Raw genomic sequence first — 23066 nt, 5'->3', positions numbered from 1 at the left:
TGGACAATCTTCTTACAGAGAGAGCATCACAATCACTCAGTTTGGTGACTGAGATGTTAAGAAATTCAACTGCCCGAGAGTCCATGGTAGTGGACCGAACCCAAACTGTCCCCAGAGAAATGTGCCAGAAGAATATCGGAATGTCTGTGTCTTTGTTGTAGTCTGGACACATGCAAGATTACTAGTGGTCTGAAGAGACCTGACTCTTAATTTGGGAGTAATATCTCTTAACATGATATTACAGACCTGGTTGACTCTGGGGCCATGGGCAGCTTTATAGCCGAGACCCGGTTCCCCTCCTCTCTGAGACCAGGATGTGGATGGTAGAACTCTGGCCTTAATATAAGTTCTGTTTCAAACCCATCCACTGACAGTACAGATTGAACCTATCCATTCAGAGACCACTGTAATTTTTGCCATTGACTCAACCAGACATTCTGCCATCCCAAAGATAATCTGGTCAAGAGGGTGGAGATAGCTGGCCACTGAGCTGCTGAGACATGTTGTTTCCAGTTTCCATAACTCCATAGAAGGCCCTAAAGCCCTGAAATGGAGACTGTGCCCACAGAGACCCATCGTCTGGGCAGATGTCTTTAGCAAGCAAGGTGCCACCAAACTCCCACACTACAGACCATGAGATTGTGCTCTTGATCGGTTGCTAGAGGCAAATCCGTCTAGATTCCACTTCTACCTTCTCTCCATCAAAAAAAAAAAAAAAAACTGTTTCTGTGTAGGTGTACAGCTGGGAGGGCCTTAGGCAAGGGTACATTCAACACTCCATATCACCTGTATCAGTTGACTACTTCTTCATAGAGTAAAAGGCCAAAGATCTGAGGCCATGCACTGATAGATTGGCCAAGCAGACAGCAGATCATTTTGGAGGGGGATGAGTGGAAGACGGTCTTCTCTAGATGCCACTGGGCACTATGAATACTTGGTGATGCTGTATGGTTTGACAAATGCCCAAAATGTGTTCCAGTTATTCATTAAGATGGCGTTCCTGACACACATGGTTTACATTGATGATACCCTGATGTATCTTTTAGGAGGGTGGGAGTGAGGGGCTCCCAGTACGTGTCACAATTTGGAGTGTTTTAATGTTTAATCCACTTTTTGATGCTGCTTTTAATTATAAGTTCAGGAACACATTAAGTATTTCCAAAGATGACCTGCATAGGCAGCTACAGATATACTGTTTAATTCATTTCAGGCATTGAAACAGGTAAATATTACTCCATAATACTGTACTATCTATGTGTCAGACAGATTCTCATATGCATCTTATACAGATGGTATAAATAATAAATTAGTATCCCAGACCTGTCCCCCAATCATCAGCTTTTATTGTTTTTAAAGGATTTCATGACTCTTTTGGGGAGCTAAGCTCCATCTGGCTCCGCCGTAATTTCAACACTGTTGTCACGTTCTTCAATAATAGAAATCAAATGCCAAAATTCAAATGAATTACTCTGGTCCAAAAGACCTTTATTAAATAGGCAAGATTTCATACAAACAAGTTGAATCTCAAGGGCAATTAAAATAAACAATGAGATGTTAGTGTAGGCACATGTGAGAGTAAAAGTAACCCACATTTTCCATTTTGTCACAACATCTTTGTCATGATATCTCTGTGCAACACCAAAACACAAATATGGAAATATGTGGGGTAGATGTAGGCAGATCAGAATAGTGTGCTTGCTTATCATGCCTTTTTTTTTTTATTACAACCAATCACATCATATTCTGGGGCGTGCTCAGTACAGACCGCCTATAGTATAAATATAAATTCAAACCATGCTTCAAGCGCATTCATATTCTGTTTATAAATGACAAATCAACACTGTAGAATTTCTGAGAAATGAAAAATGACTAGTTTCTGGGTTTTCATTTTGATCTTCAGCACCATGTGTAAGTAATATGAGCAAATTATTCCCATGTAGTTTGATGTATTTTTAAAAAATCTATCGAGACTGTTACTGTAAAGCATTTAGTATGTGGTCGTATGTAGAAGAAACTCTAATGTTATTGATTTAAGGTGATTTTTAATAACTTTATATAATAATATTTGAAATATTATTTACTTAATTAATGCATTTCCTTTTCTAGATACAGTCCAACCTGGTAGACGCTGGGTTACTGCACAATCCCTCACAGAGTCACCAGTTTATCAGCCTGATAAAGAGCTCAGTGTGGATATCGGAGACTCGGCTACTCTGCGGTGTTGCATTTCTGAAAAGAAAATCGGGATAATTGCCTGGTTTAAGCAACCAAACGGAAAAAAACCTCAGATTATAGTCACTGTATATAAAACTACCGGAGAGACGTTTTACAATGAATCCCAAAAGTCTCGTTTCAAAATAGAAAAATCTTCAAACTGCTTCAATATGACCATTTTAAACACCATTCAGTCTGATGACGCCATGTACTACTGTGCATTGACATACCCTGACATTGTGTTTGGAGATGGAACTTATTTAAAAATTAAAGGTAGGATTTCCACTAAAATTGATTAAGCTCCTGGTTTAATGTAGTGATATTTTTCTTTATCACCATTAGCATGTTCAACCTGGAAGACAAATAATAGTGAAGTAGTGAAATGCTATCTGTGATTTCTTCAACAACACTGAGTTACAGACTTTTAGTGAATCATGATGAATGTTTATATGTGAGCATGTTACTATTGCATCAGAAACATCTACACCAGCTCTGTGTGATAATTCAGTGGTGTGTGAACCAACACTGCATGGAAACAGCACTAACATGAACACACAAGGGAAAACAGGTAAGATGTAGTTCATAATTAATTAATTATCCTTAATTCATAAAGCATATAGAGAATCATTTGTACTGAAGTAAATGTAATGTGGTGAAATAACAGTATCAGAAATGACTAGATCTCTACATTCGACAGTGCTCGGTTTGGGAACGGCTTTGGGTTTGTGTGCACTTCTGATTTTCTGCCTCACTTATTCTATACTGAGGAGAAGAAATTGTAATAAAGGTAAGTCCTTTTGTGATCAGATTAATTATAAATGAATAAGTACAGTTACCATTAGTTCTATCAGAAAGACTAATAGGTGTGTTTCTGTATTAATAGTAAATGCTTCTATAGAAAACTCTCCAGGAACAAGGCAGGTACGTGTGCAAGAAAATTCTATACTATTATATACTGCACAGGTAATTCTGTTTATTTCTGTAGATGAGTCTGACTACTAATTTTGCTACTTATATATGTGAAATGTTGCTACATTCATATGCTATTTGTTATCATGTTCTGAATATAATTTATATTATTAATTTGATGAGGTTTGCACAACAATTCCAAGCTTTTTATTTTGATGCTGCTCTTGTTCTGTGTAATTTGTTATGGTTATTACTTTGAGCTGGACTTGTTATTATATTTTTGCATTATTATTATTATTATTATTATTATTATTACATTTTTGTTATATTATTCAGGAATATGAAGCAGAAATGCTGAATTATGCAGCTTTGAAATTCTCCAAGCAGAAAGCCAAAGTTGGAAAAAGAAAAACTGGCCCATCAGATGAGTGTGTGTACTCTGATGTGAATAAAACTGTAAGATGTAACATAAATGATTCATAACACATGGTACTATTACGCTGTAAAAACAGTGAAAATATTTTACCAAGTGAAAATATCTTGACTATACACTAATTTGTTCCACATTTTTGATTATGAGATGAAAAGATTATTAAACAAATAATAATCTGAGACTTGAAATGGTCTTATTCGACTGAATTATGTATCTATTTCTAGAAGTAAAATTATATGCCAATAGAAAAAACAGAGATGTCTAGAGACAATCTTGTGATTTTTTTTACAGTAATCTCACAGTAAGAATTATTTAAAAAATGCCTTCTATTCAAGTTATCATGTTTTTTTTTTTTTTGCTGTGAAGCTAATCTTCTATGCCACAGGTTTATTTATTTACACGTTTAATGTAACTCCTGATTTTTTTCACCTTTATTTCAAGTGCCATATATCTAACTACCAGTAACAGTGAAATTGTAAAAAATACATATTTGTATGACTTCAGATTTTGTGGCCTCATTTGTAAAACTCTGCCTTTTGCTGAAGACACAATAAATGTAAAGAGCAATCTCATTAAAAGAGTGAAAAAAATAAATAAATCAAACATATTTCTGAAAATTTCGGAGTTTAAATAAAAGTAATTTTCCATCACTGCTGTATTTTCTAAAAGGTTGTTCGCTGGCCTTAAACATAAGTCAAGGACTGTGACATCCACATTAACAGATTCATTGAGGGCGGGGCTTGTTTTATTCACCCATCTCTGTGCTCACATTTGCAGCACTAGTGAAAGGACACTGACAATTATGTCTTATAAATGGACTATTTTAGAGGGTCAGATAGTGGTGTGAGGTTTTCCAGTGTAAGTGAGAAACCAGTGAATGCAGTGGGGATTATTAAATCAGCAGTAAAAGTACAACAAGGGCAACTGATATATTGATCCTAATACACAATCTGCTGAAAAACTGCCTTCCAACCTCTTTTAAGGCCAATTTTTTTTTTGTTGTTGTTTTCGTTGTTCTACATTTTCTACGTTTACTTTGTTTTCCTGAATGTGGTGCCCAAAACACAGAAGTAATATTGTTCTGCATTGAGTGTTGAGTAAAACTCCTTCAAACACTTTAAATGAACCAGAGTGAAGCATCAAACAACAAAGATGAATCCTTCCAGAAACTACGCCATAAAAACTATTGTTCAGTTCAGGGTTTTCAATACACAGTGCATACAATCATCATTCATTTATTGATTATGGAGTTTTTTTTATTGGTTTCTCTCTTTTAGCACATGAAAACTATGATCATGCAATTTATTTGACCATCAGATTATTATAAACAAATGATATCGATGGAGATTATTAAATAAAGTTTAATTACTAAAAAAAATTAAGTGTAGTATGTGTAACTTTATTCCACATTATTCCACATTTATTCCACATTTATTCCAAGTTTAAACATCGCTGCTGGAGTCTGGTTTAAAAAGAGTCTGCTGGTTGTTGCTCAAATGCTGCAGTACCTCTTACCAGATGCTAGTAGGCAGAAGAGACTGTGCTTAGAATCGATAGAAACTTTTGTTTCTCTGCATGTTCTTGTTTTATAGTGCTGGAGGTAGATTCCTGATAAGGGGTTAGTGGTGTGCCAACGATACCGTAAATGGGTTCCTTTGTTTATTTTTTACAAATATTCCAAGTGACACATTTGACTTTTTCCAGCCTCCTGAGACAGAATAGGACTTGCTGGGCTTTCTTGGCCAGGGAGGATGTTGTGGTGGTTCATTTGAGGCCTTCAGCAATGTGCATACAGAGGAGATTGTAGTTTGGACAACTTCAGCAGAGGATCTGCAGATCGCTCATAGAGCATGTTCTTTTTCTTGTCTCAACACTAATATCCTTGGTTTTTCTGACATTTACATAATTTTTGTCCTGACCACCAGCATGCAAGAGGGACCACCTCTTCCTTCTAAGCTGTTAGAAATTTTATGAGTCATTTCATTAGCAAACTTTAGAATGGTGTTGGTGCTATGTGCTATGTGTAGTACAAGTACAAGAGAGAACTGAGGACACCTCCCTATGGGGCTGTGGTGATGGTGGTCCTAGTTGGACAGAACACATGCTGGTGAAATTTGGGAAGGAGAGATCTTAGATTGGCACGGTTAACATCTCTAGAGATAATGATGAACGCTTTTACTCTGCGATTTGTAGTTCATTGACCAAATTATGCAATTAGTTGTTAGAATTTTCAACATTTGCACTTGGAGGGATGTAAACAGCTGACATTTATGCACCAGGTGCTGTTCATGTAGATGCCTATGCCATCACTTTTGCTCTAACTGGATAGAGCAGTCCTGTCCCCATGGAACAAACAAGGCCACGTGCTGAGATGATTCCTTGTATGTCAACCAGCTGATTTCTCTCTTGATCAGACTGGGCAACCTTGTAAGAGAGAGAGCATCAATATCACTCAGTTCTGATACTGAGATATTAAGAAATTCAACCACCCCAGAGTCCATGGTAGTGGACCGAACCCAAATTGTCCCCAGAGAAATGTGGGAGTAATATCTCTTAACATGATATTACAGACCTGGTTGACTCTGGGGCCATGGGCAGCTTTATAGCCGAGACCCGGTTCCCCTCCTCTCTGAGACCAGGATGTGGATGGTAGACCTCTAGCCTCAATATAAGTTCTGTTTCAAACCCATCCACTGACAGTACAGATTGAACCTATCCATTCAGAGACCACTGTAATTTTTGCCATTGACTCAACCAGACATTCTGCCATCCCAAAGATAATCTGGTCAAGAGGGTGGAGATAGCTGGCCACTGAACTGCTGAGACATGTTGTTTCCAGTTTCCATAACTCCACAGAAAGCCCTTAAGCCCTGAAATGGAGACTGTGCCCACAGAGACCCATCATCTGGGCAGAGGTCTTTAGCAAGCAAGGTGCCACCAAACTCCCACACTACAGACCATGAGATTGTGCTCTTGATCAGTTGCTAGAGGCAAATCCTTCTAGATTCCACTTCTACCTTCTCTCCATCAAAAAAAAACCTGTTTCTGTGTAGGAGTATTCCAAGATGGCGGCGCGGCAGTAGCACGCAGCGGCCACTCCGGATACAAAATGGTGCTTTTTTCGTCCTTAGGCCGACTTTTTAATGGCACATGGACATCGGAACTACCGGTGTTAGTGTATACCACCGCCAGACACTTATAAACTTAAGACACAACAATACAGCCACTCTGAAGGATGATCTGGTGGAGAAGCTACGCGATCTCGGCTTGCTGCGGGGACCAGGCCTCCAGCGCTCGGCGGGGGGAGGGGACGTCGCAAGCGGTGCGCGAGAAAGCAGAAGCGCGGAAAGAGGGCGGGGGTTCGTGCTAGGCTAAAAACAAACCCTAGCCGACCCGATTTCCCGTCCATCCTGCTCTCCAAAGTCTGCTCCCTGGACAATAAACTGGATTACATCCGACTCCAGCAAACTACGCAGCGTGAGTTCAGAGACTGCTGCGTCTTTGTTTTCACGGAGACGTGGCTCAGCGACAGAGTTCCGGACGACGCCATTCAGCTAGATGGGCTAGCCTCGTTTCGTGCCTACAGAAACACAGCTCTGTGCGGTAAGGCTCGCGGCGGCTGCTTGTGTGTTTACATCAACACGGAATGGTGCAAGAACTCTGTGCTAGTCTCTAGTTAGTGCTCATCGCTGGTGGAGTTTGTGACTGTTAGATGCAGACCTTTTTATTTACCACGGGAATTCACAACCGTCCTCATAATCAGTGTATACATTCCCCCCAGTGCTAATGCTAAGGAGGCACTCTGTGAACTGTATGGGGCTATTAGCCAGCTGCAGAACTCAAACCCTGATGGACTGTTTATTGTTGCTGGAGATTTCAACCATGCAAATCTCAAGTCAGTGCTCCCTAAATTCCATCAGCATGTGAACTTTGCAACAAGAGGGAAGAACGTGCTGGACCTTGTTTACACAAACATCCCCGGTGCATACCGGACGGAGCCCCGCCCCCACCTCGGCTACTCAGACCACATCTCTGTTATGCTAATCCCAGCATACAGACCGCTAGTCAGACGAACCAAACCGGTTCTGAAGCAGGTGAAAACCTGGCCAGCAGGAGCCATCTCTGCTCTTCAGGACTGTTTTGAACACACTGACTGGCACATGTTCAGGGAAGCGGCAACTGATGGCGACTTCACCGACTTGGAGAAATACGCGACATCAGTGACTTGCTATATCAGCAAGTGCATTGATGACGTCACCGTCTCCAAGACCATCACCTCACGCTCCAACCAGAAGCCGTGGATGACTGCAGAGGTGCGCGCGCTACTGAGGACCCGGGACTCTGCTTTCAGAGCAGGCGACAAGGTGGCCCTAAGAACAGAGAGGGCCAAACTGTCCCAGGCCATCAGAGAAGCAAAGCGCGCACACGCTCAGAGAATCCACAACTACTTCAAGACCAGCAGAGACACACGGCACATGTGGCAAGGCATCCAGAACATCACAAACTACAGGACACCACCATCTGCCTGTGACAGTGATGCCGCCCTCCCAGATGCGCTGAACAACTTCTACGCTCGGTTCGAGGCACAGAACGGCGTGACGGCGAGGAAGACCACCCCTTCTCCCAATGACCAGGTGCTGTGTCTAACCACGGCCGACGTGAGGAAGACTCTACACAGAGTCAACCCACGAAAGGCTGCTGGACCAGACAACATTCCTGGCAGGGTGCTCAGGGGATGTGCAGACCAGTTGGCAGATGTTTTCACGGACATCTTCAACACCTCCCTGAGCAGCACCGTTGTTCCGACGTGCTTCAAGGCCACCACCATCGTCCCCATGCCAAAGAAGTCTTCAGTGTCCTGCCTCAATGACTACCGTCCCATTGCACTTACACCCATCATCATGAAGTGCTTTGAGAGGCTCGTCATGAGGCACATCAAGACCCTGCTGCCCCCCTCACTGGACCCCCTGCAATTCGCTTACTGCCCCAACCGCTCAACAGATGATGCCATCACCACCGCCCTCCATCTGGCCCTCATCCACCTGGACAATAAAGACACTTATGTTAGAATGCTGTTCATAGACTTTAGTTCAGCATTCAATACAATCATTCCTCAGCACCTGATTGGAAAGCTGAACCTGCTGGGCCTGAACACCTCCCTCTGTAACTGGATCCTGGACTTCCTGACCGGGAGACCTCAGTCAGTCCGGATCGGGAAAAGCATCTCGAACACCACCACACTGAGCACCGGAGCCCCACAGGGCTGTGTGCTCAGTCCATTGCTGTTCACTCTGCTGACTCACAACTGTGTAGCAATGCACAGCTCAAATCACATCATCAAGTTCGCCGATAACACGACCGTGGTGGGTCTCATCAGCAAGAACGACGAGTCAGCATACAGAGATGAGGTGCAGCAGCTAACGGACTGGTGCAGAGCCAACAACCTGTCCCTGAATGTGGACAAAACTAAAGAGATGGTTGTTGACTGCAGAAGAGCACAGAGTGACCACTCTCCGCTGAACATCGGCGGCTCCTCCGTGGAGATCGTCAAGAGCACCAAGTTTCTTGGTGTTCACCTGGTGGAGAACCTCAACTGGTCGCTCAACACCAGTTCCATAACAAAGAAAGCCCAGGAGCGCCTGTACTTTCTGCAAAGGCTGAGGAAATCTCCCACCCTCCATCCTCACCATGTTCTACAGAGGGACTATCGAGAGCATCCCGTGCAGCTGCATCACTGACTGGTTTGGGAATTGCACTGTCTCAGATCGCAAGACCCTGCAGCGGATAGTGAGGACAGCTGAGAAGATCATCGGAGTCTCTCTTCCCTCCATCTCGGACATTTACACCTCCCGCTGCATCCGCAAAGCCACCAGCATTGTGGATGACCCCACACACCCCTCTCACACACTCTTCACCCTCCTGCCGTCTGGTAAACGGTACCGAAGCATTCGGGCCCTCACAACCAGACTGTGCAGTAGTTTCTTCCCTCATGCCATCAGACTCCTAGAACTGGACTGAAGGAAGGAATACACACACACATACATATACACACATACACACAACTGAACAATCTTCCATGCACATGTTTTACACATGTTTTGCACATGTTTTATGCTGCTTCTGCTACTATTATGTTTACACATAATACAATACCATTATGTTTACATTACTTCAGCTATTTATATCAAACTCTGTATTATTTGCACTATTGTCACTTGGTCACTTTCAAACAGAACTGCGTACTGGTCGGTGTTGTAGTTATTGTACTGTCTTGTTCTGTCTTGTGCGTCCGCACGTTTGCACTGGTGCACTTTATGTATAATTTATGTAGTCCCCGTAGTTCTGTGTTGTTCTGTGTTGTCTTATGTAGCACCTTGGTCCTGGAGAAACGTTGTTTCGTTTCACTATGTACTTGTATATGGCTGAAATGACAATAAACTCCACTTGACTTGACTTGACTTGACTTGAGTACAGCCGGGAGGGCCTTAGGCAGGGGTACGTTCAACACTCCATATCACCTGATACAGGTGATTGACTACTTCTTCATAGAGTAAAAGGCCAAAGGTCTGAGGACATGCACTGATCCCATCCCAAAGATAATCTGGTCAAGAGGGTGGAGATAGCTGGCCACTGAGCTGCTCAGACATGTTGTTTCCAGTTTCCATAACTCCACAGAAAGCCCTGAAGCTCTGAAATGGAGACTGTGCCCACAAAGACCCATTATCTGGGCAGAGTTCTTTAGCAAGCAAGGTGCCACCAAACTCCCACACTACAGACCATGAGATTGTGCTCTTGATCAGTTGCTAGAGGCAAATCCTTCTAGAACCCATGTCTACCTTCTCTCCATCAAAAAAAAAACCTGTTGCTGTGTAGGAGTACAGCCGGGAGGGCCTTAGGCAGGGGTACGTTCAACACTCCATATAACCTGATACAGGTGATTGACTACTTCTTCATAGAGTAAAAGGCCAAAGGTCTGAGGCCATGCACTGATCCCATCCCAAAGATAATCTGATCAAGAGGGTAGAGATAGCTGGCCACTGAGCTGCTCAGACATGTTGTTTCCAGTTTTCATGTAGGTCCAACTCCATAGAAAGCCCTGAAACCCTGAAACCTTGAAACCTTGAAACCTTCTTAGAGTAAAAGGCCAAAGGTCTGAGGCCATGCACTGATACATTGGACAAGCAGACAGCAGATCATTTTGGAGGGGGATGAGTGGAAGACGGTCTTCTCTAGATGCCACTGGGCACTATGAATACTTGGTGATGCTGTATGGTTTGACAAATGCCCAAAATGTGTTCCAGTAATTCATTAAGATGGCGTTCCTGACACACATGGTTTACATTGATGATACCTTGATGTATCTTTTAGGAAGGTGGGGGTGAGGGGCTCCCAGTACGTGTCACAATTTGGAGTGTTTTAATGTTTAATCCACTTTTTGATGCTGCTTTTAAGTATAAGCTCAGGAATACATTCAGTATTTCCAAAGATGACCTGCATAGGCAGCTACAGATATACTGTTTAATTCATTTCAGGCATTGAAACAGGTATATATTGCTCCATAATACTGTACTATCTATGTGTCAGACAGATTCTCATATGCATCTTATACAGATGGTATAAATAATAAATTAGTATCCCAGACCTGTCCCCCAATCATCAGCTTTTATTATTTTTAAAGGATTTCATGACTCTTTTGGGGAGCTAAGCTCCATCTGTAATTTCAACACCGTGGTCATATTCTTCAATAATAAAAGTCAAATGCCAAAATTCAAATGCATTACTTTGGTCCAAATGACCTTTATTAAATAGGCAAGATTTCATACAAACCAGTTGCATTCAGAGGACAATTAAAATAAACAATGAGATGTTAGTGTAGGCACATGTGAGAGTAAAAGTAACCCACATTTTCCATTTTGTCACAACATCTTTTTCATGATATCTCTGTGCAACACCAAAACACAAATATGGAAATATGTGGGGTAGATGTAGGCAGATCAGAACAGTGTGCTTGCTTATCATGTGTTTTTTTTTTTTTTATTACAACCAATCATGTCATATTCTGGGGCGTGCTCAGTACAGACCGCCTATAGTATAAATATAAATTCATACCATGCTTCAAGCGCATTCATATTCTGCTGATAAATGAAATACAAACACTGTAGAATTTCTGAGAAATGAAAAATGACTAGTTTCTGGATTTTCATTTTGATCTTCAGTGCAATGTGTAAGTACTTTGAGCAAATTGTATGTAGAAAAAACTCTAATGTTATTCCTTTAAGGTGATTTTTAATAACCCTTTTTATATAATAATATCTCAAATACATTATTTACTTAATTAATCCATTTGCTTTTCTAGATCCAGTCCAACCTGGTAGACGCTGGGTTACTGCACAATCCCTCACAGAGTCACCAGTTTATCAGCCTGATAAAGAGCTCAGTGTGGATATTGGAGACTCGGCTACTCTGCAGTGTTGTATTTCTGAAAAAGAAGTTGGGGTAATTGCCTGGTTTAAGCAACCAAACGGAAAAAAACCTGAGATTATAGTCACTGTATATAAAAGTGGCGGAGAGACATTTTACAATGAATCCCAAAAGCCTCGTTTCAAAATAGAAAGATCTTCAAACTGCTTCAATATGACCATTTTAAACACCATTCAGTCTGATGAAGCCATGTACTACTGTGCACTGACAACACCCGACCTTGTGTTTGCAGATGGAACTTATTTAAAAATTAAAGGTAGGATTTCCACTAAAATTGATTAAGCTCCTGGTTTAATGTAGTGATATTTTTCCTTATTACCATTAGCATGTTCAACCTGGGAGACAAATAATAGTGAAGTAGTGAAATGCTAACTGTGTTTTCTTCAACAACACTGAGTTACAGACTTTTAGTGAATCATGATAAATGTTTATAGGTGAGCATGTTACTATTGCATCAGAAACATCTACACCAGCTCTGTGTGATAATTCAGTGGTGTGTGAACCAACACTGCATGGAAACAGCACTAACATGAACACACAAGAGAAAACAGGTAAGATGTAGTTTATAATTAATTAATCATCCTTAATTCATAAAGCATATAGAGAATCATTTGTACCGAAGTAAAAGTAATGTGGTGAAATAACAGTATCAGAAATGACTAGATCTCTACATTCGACAGTGCTCGGTTTGGGAACGGCTTTGGGTTTGTGTGCACTTCTGATTTTCTGCCTCATTTATTTCATACTGAGGAGAAGAATTTGTGATAAAAGTAAGTGCTTTTGTGATCAGATTAATTATAAATGAATAAGTACAGTTACCATTAGTTCTATCAGAAAGACTAATAGGTGTGTTTCTGTATTAATAGTAAATGCTTCTATAGAAAACTCTCCAGGAACAAGGCAGGTACGTGTGCAAGAAAATTCTATACTATTATATACTGTACAGGTAATTCTGTTTATTTCTGTAGATGAGTCTGACTACTAATTTTGCTACTTATATATGTGAAATATTGCTACATTCATATGCTACTTGTTATCATGTTCTGAATATAATTTATATTATTAATTTGATGAGATTTGCACAACAATTCCAAGCTTTTTATTTTGATGCTGCTCTTGTTCTGTGTAATTTGTGTGTATTGTGCAGTTACCCATATTGTATGGTTATTACTTTGAGCTGGACTTGTTATTATGTTTTTGCGTTATTATTATTATTATTATTATTATTATTATTATTATTATATTTTTGTTATATTATTCAGGAATATGAAGCAGAAATGCTGAATTATGCAGCTTTGAAATTCTCCAAGCAGAAAGCCAAAGTTGGAAAAAGAAAAACTGGCCCATCAGATGAGTGTGTGTACTCTGATGTGAATAAAACTGTAAGATGTAACATAAATGATTCATAACACATGGTACTATTACACTGTAAAAACTATCTCTCTATCTAACTGAAAATATCTTGACTATACACTAATTTGTTCCACATTTTTCATTACGAGATGAAAAGATTATTAAACAAATAATAATCTGAGACTTGAAATTGTCTTATTTGACTGAATTATGTATCTATTTCTAGAAGTAAATTTATATGCCAATAGAAAAAACAGAGATGTCTAGAGATAATCTTGTGATTTTTTTTTTTACAATAATCTCACAGTAAGAATAATTTAAAAAATATGTTTTTTTTTTGTTTTTTTTTTTTTTTTTGCTCTGAAGCTAATCTTCTATGCCACAGGTTTTTTACTTAAACATGTTTAATGTAACTCCTGTTTTTTTTTCACCTTTATTTCAAATGCAATATATCTAACTATGAGTAACAGTGAACTTGTAAAAAATACATATACATACAGCGGTAAAGAGCAATCTCATTAAAAGAGTGAAAAAAAAATCAAACATAATTCTGAAAATTTTAGAGTTTAAATAAAAGTAATTTTCCATTACTGGTGTATTTTCTAAAAGGTTGTTCATTGGCCTTAAACATAAGTCAAGGACTGTGACATCCACATTAACAGATTCATTGGGAGCGGGGCTTGTTTTATTCACCCATCTCTGTGCTCACATTTGCAGCACTAGTGAAAGGACATTGACAGTTATGCCATATAAATGGATTATTTTAGAGGGTCAGATAGTGGTGTGAGGTTTTCCAGTGTAAGTGAGAAACCAGTGAATGCAGTGGGGATTATTAAATCAGCAGTAAAGTACAGCAAGGGCAACTGATATATTGATCCTAATACACGATCTGCTGAAAAACTGCCTTCCAACCGCGTTTAAGGCCAATTTTTTGTTGTTGTTGTTTTCTTTCTTCTATACTTTTTCCTATGTTTACTTTGTTTTCCTGAATGCGGTGCCCAAAACACGGAAGTAATATTGTTCTGCATTGAGTGTTGAGTAAAACTCCTTCAAACACTTTAAATGAACCAAAGTGAAGCATCAAACAACAAAGATGAATCCTTCCAGAAACTACACCATAAAATCTATTGTACAGTTCAGGGTTTTCAATACACAGTGCATACACTCATCATTCATTTATTGATTATGGAGTTTTTTTTATTGGTTTCTCTCTTTTAGCACATGAAAACTATGATCATGCAATTTATTTGACCATCCGATTATTATAAACACATGATACCAATCGAGATTATTAAATAAAGTTTAATTACTAAAAAAAATTAAGTGTAGTATGTGTAACTTTATTCCACACCCAAGTTTAAAAATCGCTGCTGGAGTCTGGTTTAAAAAGAGTCTGCTAGTTGTTGCTCAAATGCTGCAGTACCTCTTACCAGATGCTAGTAGGCAGAAGAGACTGTGCTTAGGATCGATAGAAACATTGGTTTCTCTGCATGCTCTTGTTTTATAGTGCTGGAGGTAGATTCCTGATAAGGGGCTTAGTGGTGTGCCAACGATACCGTAAATGGGTTCCTTTGTTTATTTTTTAAAAATATTCCAAGTGACACATTTGACTTTTTCCAGCCTCCTGAGACAGAATAGGACTTGCTGGGCTTTCTTGGCCAGGGAGGATGTTGTGGTGGTTCATTTGAGGCCTTCAGCAATGTGCATACAGAAAAGATTGTAGTTTGGACAACTTCAGCAGAGGATCTGCAGATCGCTCATAGAGCATGTTCTTTTTCTTGTCTCAACACTAATTTCTTTGGTTTTGCTGACATTTACATAATTTTTGTCCTGACCACCAGCATGCAAGAGGGACCACCTCTTCCTTCTAAGCTGTTAGAAATTTTATGAGTCATTTCATTAGCAAACTTTAGAATAGTGTTGGTGCTATGTGCTATGTGTAGTACAAGTACAAGAGAGAACTGAGGACACCTCCCTATGGGGCTGTGGTGATGGTGGTCCTAGTTGGACAGAACACATGCTGGTGAAATTTGGGAAGGAGAGATCTTAGGTTGGCATGGTTAACATCTCCGGAGATAATGATGAACACTTTTACTGTGCTATTTGTAGTTCACTGACCAAATTATGCAATCAGTTCTTAGAATTTTCAACATTTGCACTTGGAGGGATGTAAACAGCCGACATTTATGCACCAGGTGCTGTTCATGTAGATGCCTATGCCATCACTTTTATTCTAACTGGATAGAGCAGTCCTGTGCCCGTGGAACAAAACAAGGCCACGTGCTGAGACAATTCCTTGTATGTCAACCAACTGATTTCTCTCTTGATCAGACTGGACAATCTTCTAGGAGATATAGCGTCACAATCACTCAGTTTGGTGACTGAGATGTTAAGAAATTCAACCACCCCAGAGTCCATGGTAGTGGACCGAACCCAAATTGTCCCCAGAGAAATGTGCCAGAAGAATATGGGAATGTCAATGTCTTTGTTGCAAAGGGTCTGGACACATGCAAGATTACAAATGGCCTGAAGAGACCTGACTCTTAATTTGGGAGTAATATCTCTTAACATGATATTGTAGACATGATTGACTCTGGGGCCATAGGCAGATTTCTAGCTGAGACCTTGTTTCTCTGCTCTGAGACCAGGCAGTGGATGGTAGACCTCTGGCCTCAAGATGAGTTCTGTTTCAAACCAATCCACTGAGAGTACAGTATGAACTTATCCATTCAGAGGTCATTAAAATTTTTACCTTTGACTCAACTAGACATTATGCCATCCACATAATACATTCCAGACATCCCAAAGATAATCTTGTAAGGAGGGTGGAGATAACTGTTCACCCAGCTGCTCAGACATGTTGTCTCCAGTTCCAGTGTGGATCCACCTCCATAGAAAGCCTGGAAAAAAAGGGAATGGAGATGGAGTTCTTTAGCAAGCAAGGAATGGAGTTCTTTAGCAAGCAAGGTGTCACTGAACAACCACCATACTGAATACTGACCTGCTGGTAGGTGCCACTCCTCCTAGATCCCACATCTACCTTATGTCCATCAAACAGACATCCAAGACGGCCTTAGGCAAGGGTTCATTCGACACTCCACATCACCTGCATCTGTTGGCTGGAGGACTGGTGCCACTTCTTTGTGAAGAAAAATGATGGAAGTCTGCAGCCATACACTGATAATTGTAAGCATTACTAGGTCAAAAAGAAGTTCCAATACTCCCTGCCTTTGTCACCAACCATACTGTTTGTAGTTGCAGAACATTTGGGAGGGGGATAAGTGGAAGACTCTACAGCCATTACAGCTACTGGGCACTGTGAACACTTGGTGATGCTGTATGGTTTGATGAATGCCCCAACTGTGTTGCAGTCATTCGTTCTGTGAAATGATCTACAAATGGTTTACTTTTATGACATCTTGATGTGTCTGGGGGAAAGGGGGGAGTTGGAAGGATGGGGAAACTCCCAGGATGTGCTACAATTTGGGGTTTTATAATGCCCATCCATTCATCCATTTTCCATACCGCTTATCCTGCACAGGGTCTTGGGGGAGCCTGGAGACTATCCCATGGGACAAACACATACTCACATTCACACACTATGGACAATTTGGAAATGCCAGTCGGCCTACAATGCATGTCTTTGGACTAGGGGAGGAATCCAGAGTACCCGGAGGAAACCCCAGAAGCATGGGGAGAACATGCAAACTCTGCGCACACAGAGTGGAGGCTGGAATTAAACCCCCAACTCTGGAGGTGCGAGGCAAACGTGCCACTGTGCCCCTCTGGGTTTTATAATGTATAACATAGAAACATACATGTTCATCTCACACCTCATATTATGAGTCCAATCAAAAGAGCTAAACCGAATAAACACAGCAGTCAGGCCTATAAACAAAAAATACACAAAGAACACATAAAATCAATGATTGTACATGCATTAATATTCAATACAGTTGTTGTACAATGCATTGCTAAAATTAAAAGTAACAGAGCTCAAAAATAAACCATAAACAACCATGGATAAACAAACACATTTCTAGCTTTACACATTACGAAACACTGGGGTCTATTTTTACTGTTAGTACTTAATATAATAAATATAAGATTTTTATACGAAGCATTGTATGAAATGCAGAACAGAAATTAATGAGAATTTTTCTCTTTAGAACATAGACACCTGTGCCCTACTGGAGAAGGAATTAAAAAGAAAGGTGGGAGATGGGTTTGTGATTTCGTCAACATTTTTCATATAAGCCTGCAAAAAAATAATTGATGTAAAGTACATTATCGTTATCCCAGACATGTCCCACAAAGATTATTTTTTTTTTAAAGGATCTCATGTCTCTTTTTTAGGGTGCTATGCTCCATCTAGTTCCTCTGGAACTTGAACTCTGCTGTCAGGCCTTCAGTAGTAAAAGTGCAAAGTTCAAATGTTTTGCGCTCTCCTCTGGCCCATGATCATTGCTCTGTAGGCAAGGTTTTGTACAGACAATCTTACTTAAGAGGGCAATTAAGATAAACAACATGATGTTAGTGTAGGCACGTGTGAGTGTATAAGTAAACCACACTTTCCATTTTGTCATAATACGCCTGTGCAACAACAAAACACAAATATGGAAATATGTGGTGTAGATGTAGGTAGATCAGAATACACTGTGCTTCCTTATTATGTCTTTTCTTTTTTGTGTGTCATATTCTGGGGCGTGCTCAGTACAGACTGCCTATAGCATAAGTATAAATTCAAACCATGCTTCAAGCACATTCATATATTGTTTATAAATGAGATACAAACACTGTAGACTTTCTAAGAAATTGAAAATGTCTGGTTTCTGGATTTTATTTATGACCTTCAGCGCCGTGTGTAAGTAATATGAGTAAATTGTTCCCATCTTGTTTGATGTATTACTTTAACCCAATGAAGTTGTATGTGGAAGGAACTCTAATATGATTCCTTTAAGATGATTTTTAATAACTCTTTTTGTATAATAATATCTGCATTACATTTTTTACCTAATTAATCTATTTGCTTTTCTAGATCCAGTCCAACCTGGTAGACGCTGGGTTACTGCACAGTCCCCCACAGAGTCATCAGTTTATCAGCCTGATAAAGAGCTCAGTGTGGATATCGGAGACTCGGCTACTCTGCAGTGTTGTGTTTCTGAAAAGGACTTTGGTCTAATGGCTTGGTTTAAGCAAGCAAAAAGAATAAAACCTCAGACTATAGTTAGTTTCTTTAAGACTGCTGGAGAAACATTTTACAATGGATTCCAAAATTCTCGTTTCCAAATAGAAAGATCTTCAGACTGCTTCAATATAACCATTTTAAACATCACTCAGTCTGATGAAGCCATGTACTACTGTGCACTGACATTCCCCAACATTGTGTTTGGAGATGGAACCTATTTAAAAATTAAAGGTAGGATTTCCACTAAAATTGGTTAAGCTACTGGTTTAATGTAGTGATATTTTCCTTATTACCATTAGCATGTTCAACCTAGAATACAAATAATAGTGAAGTAGTGAAATGCTAACTGTGTTTTCTTCAACAACACTGAGTTGCAGACTTTTAGTGAATCATGATAAATGTTTATAGGTGAGCATGTTACTATTGCATCAGAAACATCTACACCAGCTTTATGTGATAATTCAGTGGTGTGTGAACCAACACTGCATGGAAACAGCACTAACATGAACACACAAGAGAAAACTGGTAAGGAGTCTCATAATTCATCATTGAATAATTATCCTAAATTCATAAAGCATATTTTGCCTAGAAAATCATTTGTACTGATAACATGGTGAAATAACAGAATCAGAAATTACTAGATCTCTACAATCGACAGTGCTCGGTTTGGGAACGGCTTTGGGCTTGTGTGCACTTCTGATTGTTTGTCTCACTTATTTTATACTGAAGAGAAGAAAAAATGAAATCTGTAGATGTAAGTACTTTTGTAATTAGATTACTTAAAAAAATTAATCAATACATTTAACTTTATTTCTGTCAGAAAGACTAATAAGTGTGTTCCTGTATTAATAGTGAATGCTTCTATTGAAAACTGTCCAGAAACAAGGCAGGTATGTGTTCATGAAAATATAGTATACATTTTATACTATCATATACTGTATGGGTAATTATATTTTTCTGTAGATATTACTATGTCTCCTTTAGTGATGCATGAGTCGGACTGCTACTTTTCCCTCTTATGTATGTGAAATGTTGCTACATTCATACACTGCTTTATACATTTTATACAACATTATAATGTTCTAGATGTAATTTATACAGTCAGGATACTCCTATTGCACAATAATTCAAAGGTTTTATTTTGATGCTGCTCTTGTTCTGTGTACTTAGTGCATATAGTTTAGTTACCCATATTGTATGGTTATTACTTTGAGCTGGACTTCTTATTATGTTTTTGCATTCTTCTGCTTCTTCTTCTTGTTTCTTTCAGGAATCTGAAATTGAAACACTGAATTATGCAGCTGTGCAATTCTCCAAGAGGAAAGCCAAAGCTGAAAAAAAGAAAATTGGCTCACTAGATGAGTGTGTGTACTCTGATGTGAATAAAACTGTAAGATGTAACAGAAACAATTCATAACACATGGCACTATTACACTGCAAAAACAATTAAAATAGTGGAAGTGGAAATATCTTGATTATAGTATTTATTTTTTCCATATTTATCATTGAGATTATAACAACTAAAAAATTATATATAGATATATATATATATATATATATATTTTTTTTTTTTTAATTTTTTTTTTTACTGTTGCTAATTTATTTTGTGGCCTCATTTGTATGACTCACTTTTGCTGAAGACATATAAATGCAATTTCATTAAAAATGTAACAACAAATTTCTCTTAAATATTATTCTGAAACTTTTTGAGTTTGCACAAGAGTAATCCATTATTAATGTATTTTCCAAAAGGTTGTGGGTTGGCCTTAAATACAAGTCAACGACTGTGACATTAATTCTCTAGTAAACACATTTTATATTACCCAAAGTGAATCATCAAACAAGAATGATTAATCCTCCCAGAAATGGAGAAATAATCATTTATTGTGCATACAGCTGCATGCAACTTTCAACCATCATTCATTTATTGAGCATGCAGTTTTTGTTGCTTTCTCATTACAAGTGAATATATACTGTACCATATCATGCATTTTTTACCATAAGATTGTCATGAACAGATTTTTACCAATGAAGACTTTCAAACAAAGTTTATGCGCCAAACAAAATAAGCTTAGTGTGCCTGAAGCTATTCCATGCAACAGGTTTGCAACAGCAAAAGTGGTGCCAGTTATGATGACTCAATAACTTCAATAACATTTACCTCATAATGGTGCACCATCAACTCAAAGTTAAACATGTCAAACTGTGTAAGACTTTACTACCATTAAGTTTTAAGTGAAGTGAGTGAAGTGTGGCCAAGTATGGTGACCCATACTAGGAATTTGTGCTCTGCATTTAACCCATCCAAGTGCACACACACAGTAGTGATCACACACACACACCCGGAGCAGTGGGCAGTCTTTTTTGCTGCGGCGCCCGGGAAGCAGTTGGGGGTTCGGTGCCTTGCTCAAGGGTCTCACCTCAGTCGTGGTATTGAGGGTGGGAGAGAGCGCTGGTCATTCACTCCCCCCACCTACAATCCCTGCCGGACCTGAGACTCGAACCCATGACCTTCAGGTTCACCTTCGGGTTGCAAGTCTGACTCTCTATCCATTAGGCCACGACTGCCCCAAAAGTTAAGGGGATGGCAGCGGTGGGATTCAAACCCCCCCGAAGAGACTGGAGCCTTAATCCAGCGCCTTAGACCGCTCGGCCAAACACAGAGGGTGTCATGAAGTCAATATCAATCAAAGTACTTGCTCATTTTGTTTGCAGAATATTTGAACTGTGAAAATGACCATCCATCCTCCATACTACTTATCCTACACAGGGTTGCAGGGGGCCCTGGAGCCTATCCCAGGTAACTTGGGGCACAAGGCGGGGAGACACCCTGGACGGGGTGCCAACCCATCACAGGGCACAATCGCATACACATTCACACACTGCAGACAATTTGGAAATGCCAGTCAGCCTACAGCACATGTCTTTGGACTGGGGAGTAAACCAGAGTGAAGCATGGGGAGAACATGCACGCCACGCATGCAGGGCGGAGGCAGGATTTGGGGATGGGCGAGTCAAATGCGGTAATCACTAAGCTACCTTGCCCCCTGAAAAATGAACTTCTACCACATACACAAAAAAACCCAACATTATGACAGTAGGAGAAAGGCCCACTTGCATTTGATTATTAAGTGAAAAAGGAAAAAGAAAATAAAATGTTTGTTGAAACCAAATTAAAATTTATCATAGGTTCAGATTCTTTATTATTGTTTCTAAATAAATCAGTACAATAAAAGCTAAATATAGTGTGCCTGGATGGTGCAATTTCAGGACAACACACAATCACAGGCATTAAAAATGTGGCAGCAAAGGAAATGGATGGTATGCCCATAGAGTACCATCCTCCAGCAAGCAAGGTGCCAACAAACTCCCATCATACATGCTCTGAGATTGTACTATCAACCTGCTGCCAGGGGCTACTTGATCCATCTGTTAGCTTCTCTGATATACAAAAAGGATGGAGGATTGGTGCCATGTATTGATTACTAGATTGAACCAGGTCACTAAAAAATTCCACTGTCCCTTGCCTTGTGGAGTCCGTAAAATATAATATGCATCCAAGAAGGGATGAGTGGAAGATTTCTCTACAGTCATCAGGCACTATGAATACTTGGTAATTATGTGAAGTGAAGTGACTTGTGGCCAAGTATGGCGACCCATACTCGGAATTTGTGCTCTGCATTTAACCCATCCAAGTGCACACACAGTAGTGAACACACACACTCCGTGAACACACACCCGTAGCAGTGGGCAGCCTTTTTTTTGCTGCGGCGCCCAGGGAGCAGTTGGGGGTTCGGTGCCTTGCTCAAGGGTCTCACCTCAGTCGTGGTATTGAGGGTGGAATAGAGCGCTGGTCATTCACTCCCCCCCACCTACAATCTCTGCTGGATTTACATTGATGACATCTTGGTGTATTCTCACAGTCTGGAGAAGCACATAGGTGGCATGAGTACATATTAGAATGACAGTCCTTCCTTGGGTTCACAAAGTACTACTGGAGATTTATCAGGACCTTCAGCCTCAGTTCTCACCTCTCTTATCAAGTGTGCTTCATGTTGACTCACCTGGTCACCTGTTGTGAAAGTGGCAGTCATGTTCCTCAAGCACTGCTTCACTAATGTACTGATCCTGCATCATCCAGACCTATCCCTGCCACTTATCACAGAGGTAGACACCTTTGAGTTAGGAGTATGGATTGTGCTGTGGGGCAAGGGGCTCCAGTTGAGCTGCACTCCATCACTTATTTCTCAAAGAAGCCTTTAGCAGCTGAGAGAAATGAAGATGTGGGCAACTGAGAGCTCAGTGCAATTATGCTGGCCCTCAAGGAGTGGCATCATTGGTTGGAAGGTGCCATCACTTTGTTGTCCACATGGATCCTCATTTCCTATATATCAGGTACACACATTTCTTATTCACTATTTCCTACAGACCCGGATCCAATAATGGAAAAGCAGATGCCCTGTCCCAAGCTTAGGATCCAGCCCCATA

The 23066-nt window shown here is 40.0% G+C and overlaps 2 protein-coding genes and 1 long non-coding RNA gene across 4 annotated transcripts; all 3 read left to right on the top strand.

The window, feature by feature from the left end:
* The first annotated feature begins 1815 nt into the window (after window positions 1-1815).
* Window positions 1816-3697, top strand: LOC128318646 (uncharacterized). The gene is made up of 6 exons (XM_053235767.1): window positions 1816-1908; window positions 2107-2487; window positions 2666-2782; window positions 2912-2992; window positions 3098-3141; window positions 3460-3697. Exons 1-6 carry the CDS (start codon window positions 1866-1868, stop codon window positions 3604-3606), a joined length of 813 nt encoding a protein of 270 aa, XP_053091742.1. The 5' UTR covers window positions 1816-1865; the 3' UTR covers window positions 3607-3697.
* An 8666-nt stretch (window positions 3698-12363) lies between these two features.
* On the top strand, window positions 12364-13533 carry LOC128317038 (uncharacterized). The gene is made up of 4 exons (XR_008302058.1): window positions 12364-12588; window positions 12718-12807; window positions 12904-12941; window positions 13300-13533. It is a non-coding gene; the product is annotated as an uncharacterized LOC128317038 (long non-coding RNA).
* A 4554-nt stretch (window positions 13534-18087) lies between these two features.
* On the top strand, window positions 18088-20073 carry LOC113542931 (uncharacterized). Of its 2 annotated transcripts, XM_053235613.1 has the most exons (6): window positions 18088-18254; window positions 18429-18809; window positions 18987-19103; window positions 19308-19332; window positions 19431-19468; window positions 19849-20073. In XM_053235613.1, the coding sequence occupies exons 1-4, from the start codon at window positions 18173-18175 to the stop codon at window positions 19319-19321; spliced, it is 594 nt and encodes a 197-aa protein (XP_053091588.1). In that variant the 5' UTR covers window positions 18088-18172; the 3' UTR covers window positions 19322-19332; window positions 19431-19468; window positions 19849-20073. The 2 variants fall into 2 exon arrangements, 1 of the variants encoding a protein (XP_053091588.1); XR_008302028.1 differs by having other exon boundaries at window positions 18987-19332.
* Window positions 20074-23066: the final 2993 nt, after the last annotated feature.

Source organism: Pangasianodon hypophthalmus, chromosome 7 (genome assembly GCF_027358585.1).
Source record: "Pangasianodon hypophthalmus isolate fPanHyp1 chromosome 7, fPanHyp1.pri, whole genome shotgun sequence".
NCBI lineage: Eukaryota > Metazoa > Chordata > Actinopteri > Siluriformes > Pangasiidae > Pangasianodon > Pangasianodon hypophthalmus.
Note: the sequence above shows the minus strand (reverse complement) of the source record. Positions and strands in the feature narration are given on the sequence as shown.

What these genes read in the sequence shown, in the direction of transcription:
- LOC113542931 (XM_053235613.1), top strand. Translation starts at nt 18,173, where the DNA reads ATGAGATACAAACACTGTAGACTTTCTAAGAAATTGAAAATGTCTGGT. An exon ending in TATGACCTTCAGCGCCGTGT is followed by an intron (nt 18,255 to 18,428) that starts GTAAGTAATATG and finishes TTGCTTTTCTAG; the next exon opens with ATCCAGTCCAACCTGGTAGA. An exon ending in AACCTATTTAAAAATTAAAG is followed by an intron (nt 18,810 to 18,986) that starts GTAGGATTTCCA and finishes AAATGTTTATAG; the next exon opens with GTGAGCATGTTACTATTGCA.
- LOC128318646 (XM_053235767.1), top strand. Translation starts at nt 1,866, where the DNA reads ATGACTAGTTTCTGGGTTTTCATTTTGATCTTCAGCACCATGT. An exon ending in TTTGATCTTCAGCACCATGT is followed by an intron (nt 1,909 to 2,106) that starts GTAAGTAATATG and finishes TTCCTTTTCTAG; the next exon opens with ATACAGTCCAACCTGGTAGA. An exon ending in AACTTATTTAAAAATTAAAG is followed by an intron (nt 2,488 to 2,665) that starts GTAGGATTTCCA and finishes GAATGTTTATAT; the next exon opens with GTGAGCATGTTACTATTGCA.